Source organism: Solea solea, chromosome 21, assembly GCF_958295425.1.
Source record: "Solea solea chromosome 21, fSolSol10.1, whole genome shotgun sequence".
Lineage (NCBI taxonomy): Eukaryota > Metazoa > Chordata > Actinopteri > Pleuronectiformes > Soleidae > Solea > Solea solea.
In genome coordinates this window covers 11,757,930-11,764,498 of record NC_081154.1, presented here as the reverse complement: position 1 = coordinate 11,764,498, position 6,569 = coordinate 11,757,930, and the positions used below count along the sequence as shown (strand labels likewise).

At 40.2% G+C, this 6,569-nt stretch overlaps 1 protein-coding gene across 2 annotated transcripts in view; it reads left to right on the top strand.

Annotated features, from left to right (window-relative positions):
- The window catches only part of psme4b (proteasome activator subunit 4b), a 42,477-nt gene that overhangs the window by 10,829 nt on the left and 25,079 nt on the right, over nt 1-6,569 (top strand). For both annotated transcript variants that reach the window (XM_058621836.1, XM_058621837.1), the window contains exons 9-18: nt 32-124; nt 401-579; nt 1,333-1,419; nt 2,197-2,383; nt 2,739-2,828; nt 3,073-3,137; nt 3,345-3,495; nt 5,318-5,416; nt 5,547-5,616; nt 6,432-6,499. In XM_058621836.1, coding sequence (XP_058477819.1) covers nt 32-124; nt 401-579; nt 1,333-1,419; nt 2,197-2,383; nt 2,739-2,828; nt 3,073-3,137; nt 3,345-3,495; nt 5,318-5,416; nt 5,547-5,616; nt 6,432-6,499 — 1,089 coding nt within the window. The remainder of the gene's footprint in view (nt 1-31; nt 125-400; nt 580-1,332; nt 1,420-2,196; nt 2,384-2,738; nt 2,829-3,072; nt 3,138-3,344; nt 3,496-5,317; nt 5,417-5,546; nt 5,617-6,431; nt 6,500-6,569) is intronic.

Here is a 6,569-nt window from a genome sequence, read left to right as displayed (position 1 = left end):
TTAATCAGAGAACTACTTTATGCCCCTGCAGGGTGGACCAGGAAATCCTGCACAGAAACAACTGACCTGCCTCTTCAACAGTATCGCTTCTTTCTACCATCCCTCCAATCATGGTCGCTGGCAGGTAAGTCGCTCTCTCATTCACACACAAACACACCCACAGGTATGTGAGAGAGTAACAAATGTGTTTTCAGCTGCTACCTATCACACTCTTTGATTTACAACCTGTCCTTCAGGACTTGGCTGGCTCTCTTCTCACTAACATCTCAATAATGCACCAGCTCTGGAGAAAAGAACGATATCTCAGATCTGTTTACGACAGACTCTGTGAATGTGTCTCCTGATGATAACACTAATGTCGATTCTGTGTGTGTGTGTGTGTGTGTGTGTTCACCTGCAGTCTCGACTCATGCGGCTGCTTCAGCGTCTGCCTGCAAGTGTTGTGCGCCGTGTGCACCGGGAGCGTCACGGTGATCCCAGTTGGATCACAGTGGTTCCTGAGGGTCAGAGGTTGACTGATGCAGACCTGCAGGAGTTCACCCGCAGCCTCATTGGAGCTGCCCTTTTGGCCATGTTCAGGTTCATAAGCATGTAGACTTTACACCTTTTCACAGATTTAAACACATTATGTCTCAAAAGAGGTTAACACATGAAGGTGTTCATCAACATGTATAAATACAAGCAAAAAGAATAGGTCACCTTGAGGATAGGGCAAATCATTATGGATGCAGCATTGTGAAACATGGTACAACATAATGTATAATAATGTATAAGGACCATATTAGTTACATTTTTGTAAAAATAGCTTGTGAGATGACATTTAAAAACAAAGACAGTGCAACAAAAGCTCATGCTAAGTGGGCAGGCCGATAGAAACTATTTCTACACAGGCAGGAATAGAAAACTTAGGTGTTGTAGTGGGAGTTGGTGTGAGCTGTCTGCGGCAACCCTTGTTTAACCACTGAATATCCTCCAGAAGTCGTGTTCACAAATAGATCCTTGCTATGTATTTGCTTTTCCACCTTTTAATGTTCAGTTTAATCTCAACTAGAATGTCATTTTCCCCACAAATATCATTGCTAAACAAAGCCTTGGCCAGTTAGCTGATGATGAGGAGATTAAATAAAGCTGAAAAACATCACTTACAACTAATTGTAATTGATTTAATGTTAAGCAGGTATAAGTTTACATTAAATTGTAAATACACTTTTTCAATCTGCCTATCCCTGCAGTGACCACAGTCAAACAATAACCCCAATCAGGACAAAGAGAGGTCATCTTTGATTATCTGACTATGTGTGTGTGTGTGTGCCCTCCTCTGGTGATTTACAGTAAAACTGGCAGCAATGATGCAGCCTACGCTCTACAGAACCTGGCACTCCTTACTCCAGAACTTGCCATACCACCCGTACTTGAGAAGTAAGTGATTGTGTGAGAAATCTAAAGCCTAATGTTTTATGTGTAGATTTTCGGTCAATTGGAAGTGTGTGTTGGGGATTTTAGCCTGCATATGTGATTTTGCACCAAATAAACTAATGGGGTTAATTAGCAACACATTCTATGTGATTATTATTTGATTTATTGATGTATTTGCAGTGGGTATCAAAGACAGGGATGCCTTCGAAAAGCAAAAATAAAAAGGGAAGAATCAAATTATTTTTATACTTGCGCTCAGATTTGTTTCAGTTATGACTTTGAGAGGGGGTTTGCATTGTGACACATTGCATCTGTTGAGTGATGAGGGACTTACATGGTAAATGAACTGCAGTGGTACAGCACTTTTTATGTCAAAGTGCTTTATGCAGCACAACACATTCAAACACAGCAACCTCTCTGTCATACCTACACTCATACTTGGATGATGACATGGGAGACATTTCAGGCTCCTCCAGTCTAGATACTACTGATATTTAGACTGATATCAACGACCCGCTGATAAGTTAACAAACTACTCTACCTCCTGAGTCACAGCTTTCACAACTTCTTTAAATACCCCAAATTAGACCCATGAGCTGTGTGTCACACAACTGCTGCAAGTGTTGATAAGCAGGTGAAAACGCAGTAATTACCCTGCAGATGCTTCACAACAGCAGTATGCACCTGTGCCTTTTACTTCATGTAATATCCTCACACACACACACACACACACACACTCATTCACTCACAATACCCTTACTTGTGTCTTGTAAAAAACAGGACCTACGCAGCAATGGAGACCCTGACGGAGCCGCACACCCTCACTGCCACCCTCAGCTGCATGATCGGCATGGCTCGCAGCCTGGTTTCCCCTAACAACCATTACCCAGAGGGCCGTGCGCACGTGCTCTCACTGCTCATGGGCTGTCTGCCAGGGGTGGACCCCAACGACTTCAGCAAGTGCATGGTGAGCAATGGATGTGTTGGTGTAGACAGAGAGTAGACAATGCAGTTCTTTCAGAGTAAATTCCTTTCTGCTCTGCTTTATGCTATTAATTATTCCTGGAAGTGGAATGAATATCTCAGTTTGAAGAACTCACAATTAATGAGGCCCGGTCTTTAGTCTCTGCTGAGATTTTGAAATGGATCACTTTTCCCATTTGGTGTGCTCATTGTCTCCAGAGTATATTAATCCATCACATTAGAATAAATCTGTGTATAAAGTTTGAAAAACGATACCACCGACATCTGGTTGGTGATTTAACTTGGGCCGCAATCACGTCCAATGATGTAAATTCCTGTTGTGTCATTGCTGTATCCAGATAACGTTCCAGTTCATCGCCACCTTCACCACTCTGGTGCCTTTAGTGGATTGTTCGTCTGCTCCTTCTCGACACAGTGATCTCACAGAGGTAGATGAAGCACACACATTAACAAATAATCACAGAAGAGATTAAATATACATGCATGCAATAATAAAAGTTGAGCAATCTGTTTCCCTCTCCTAATCTTCTTATCTACTGTTTGCCAAGATTTGAAAACAATCACATTTTCTTTCTTCTTATTGGAATAAAAACCACCTCACATACAGGGACATAAACTAAAGCCCACTGACGATATACAAACACCAACTAATACTTTGTTTCTCCTTCTCAGATTGAGAAAGATCTGTGTTTTGCTTCAGCTGAGTTTGAAGACTTTGTTCTTCAGTTCCTGGACAGGTAGAGACAAACAAACAAGTCAAAGAGTCACTTCATAATGCTTCACTGTCTGCGCCTTAGTATGAATGTCTCGCTCTCTGTTTGAAATGCTTTGCTCTGCGTCTCCAGCTGTGCCTTTTAAACTGTTGACATGTTTTATTGCTAGCAGGTGTGTAAGTGTGCACTTCAGTTCACTGTGTGTGTGTGTGTGCGTGTGCACTTGTGCAGGTGTTTTGCTCTGATAGACAGCAGTACACTGGAACAGACGAGAGACGAGACAGAGACAGATACCCAGACTCATCTGGAGAGCCTGGTAGAACTGGGTCTGTTCTCTACTGTCAGCACCGTCTTAACGCAGTGCTCCACAGAAATATACAAGGTATTACACGCAGTTTCCATTACAACTTTGCCTTAAAGCCAACGTCGCTGCCTTTACTTAAGTTCTTTAATCTGCCCTGAAGCATTTGTTTCTTGTTCCTAATATGGACGACTAACAATAAAGTCAGCTACTTCTTACTCTGGATTCACATGTACGTGATGGAGACGTCAACTGAATTGCTTCTCATTCATTCTGAATGGAGCATCAAGTATCGTCAAACTGTACTTCCAAGCATGAGCTTGAGCGTCAAACCACATTTTGCAAGTATTCCAGCACAGGCACTTGCCAATCAAATCACATTTAGTTCAAACACTACACAGCCCAAACTGAGCTCAAAGTGCACCCAACAGTGATGGACACATCGAACATCACATCACCATCACTTCAGCAACACTTGCGATACTTGTTATGTAGTTAGCCACAACAGAGACTGCTCTGTTTACCTCCAATAGCTACAGCACCAATTTTCATACCTACAAATCATCACATACAGACCAGATCACAAATCCAAATATGTATAAAATTGTGCAGCTTTGACCGTGTTGCCAGATAAGTGCTAATCAAAAAAGATCAAGTCACATCCCCACAGTCCTCAAGTGTTGTTGTTTTTTTTAGTGTTAACTCTGTTTACTCTTAATAAATTCTTCCTTAAGATTATATTTGATTGGTTGGTAATGTATTTGTGAATAATTAATGTTTCCAGGGACTTTACGTGTACTTATCCATTCATAATACATAACATAATCATTACTTTACAGTCATTCAATGGTATTCACTTTGAGGCCCATCCTACTTCTGGAGAAATCTTGTTGTTTCACAAATGCCAAATTCTTTCAAATGGCTGCCACATTTTATGTAAAACTACTCACAAACCCTGATTTTAAACTGATTACATCCACAATCATCTGGGTCTCACATCTTGTAGAGGAACACGGTGTAAGGAGTAAATTGACCCTGTAAGTACATAAGAGACACATAATATAAAAGGAAAATTAGAATTTGTTTTACACATGACAGTGAAAACATTTTACAGGCAGGTATGCACAGGCAAAATTCATGCAGACCGGCAGTGGAACAAATCTCCAAAGGCAGATTGTCGGTGGAAGAGTTGGTCTTTACGTCCTGCAGCCACTCAACACAGAGTGCTGATGAGATGGTCAAGCTCAGGCGTACAGGAACGACTGGCATGGAAATCAGGAATCCACACGCATTCAGCCAGCAGCATGCACAGTCAGGAACAGGGAAGCGAATAAGGAATAAGGAATAAGGACAGGCTCACGCAGCAGGAAAACAGGAAGTGAACACAAAACAGCAGAGTCTGTAATCCCAACATATGTGGCCCAAGGCTGACAACAAGACTGCGTAATCTGTATTAGCAACACAACCTTGATAAAACCTGAACACTGTATAATCACAGTTTTTGATTTTCTGTGTTATTTTAAATCCAGTCCTCATTAGTGATTTTGGTTTGGCTGATTTATGTTGCATTATTTCGTTATCAAAGAGTTATAACAGTAAAGATTTCGATTTACAGTAGATGTTCCCCTTTTCTTTTAGCAGTACTTACATTTGGAGTAGTCATATCTATTACTATAGAGAGTACAAAGGAGAGCTTTCACACTTCACAAAGAAGGAGAAAGGACTAGGATAGGAGACCGAATACAGAAGGAGGAAGAATCTAGAACCAAAAAACAGTACAAAATCAACTGATACTACAAAGAAACCCTCATATATTTTCTGTGGAGCTGTTCTTACTCTTAATCTTCTATACTACTACTACGTATGCATCACCTGACTCTCTCTAACCTTGCCTTCATGTTAGGTGGCGTTGCACAAGGTTTACAACTTTGCCACCTCCAACATCTTTGAGACATGCGTGTCAGGCAGGATGGTGGCTGACATGTGTCGAGCTGCGGCCAAGGTACTGTATGCATGTGTATGTAGTAGTATATCTCACCAAGAGGGATTGTAATTCATACGTAGCTCATGATCAAGACACAGCTGCAGGAAATTATGCTGTTCATTTCAGTGTTTGTGGTCCGTGTTCACAGTGTCATCCTGCTGAGTCTCTCCGTCTGTTCATCCCTCACTGCTGCAGCGTCATTTTCCACATTACCAACAGTCAGTACCACATTTTGTGTGGGTGAACAGTCTAGTGTGTGTGTCAGTGTAGTGTAGACATTGTGTGTTTGCCTAATGACAAAATGAGCTTCGAACAAGTTCATTCAAATGTTTGTTCACTAACGAATAAAACGGTACTGTTTGGGATCAAATATTTTTCACATCATCAGACCGCAGCAATCTCAGAACAATTAAAGATAGAGTGTGACGTCAACAGAGGATCCAAATTCATGTTAAAAAAAATGTGTTATGTGATTATTTTAGGAAAGAAGCTTATACTATTGATATTTTTTTTACATTTTAAGAACATTGTAATTCTACTGAAAATAATGCAGGGATTTACTGTAGAAATCTAATTTATGTAACATATATACTGTGTTTCTTTTATTTGTTATTTGTTCATGTTTACAAAACATAAAATTATAACTTACATTTATAATTTACTCAGATAACCCACATTTTTAATGCTAGCATGCTCACAATTACATGGCAACCATGTCATTATGTTTATACGGTATAATGTTAACCACTTTCTTTCGTTAAAATTCAAACATGGATTAAAAGGCTAGAAACCAAATACGGCAGAGGCTGATAGGAATACAATTTAGTATGTATTTGGTCTTCAAATCAAAATTAAAAAAAGTATTACATTTAATTCTGCGAATGTGTATAAAATTCTAATTTTAAATATTTAAAACCAACAACATGCACAACAAGCATGGATTAAAACTAAAATGACCCCAGAATTTAGCAAAATGAGATTAGCCACTCAGGAGAGCAATACATGTATACCCTCTTTATGTGTGTGTGTGTAGACGAGGAGTTGCAGAGTGAGGACGAGCTGGATAAGGAGCTGTTGTGGAATCTCCAGCTGCTCTCTGAGGTGAGACATGGCTCTATCACGTCCTAAAGGCCTCAACACAGTAAAATATTTTATCCTGTCAACTTATATC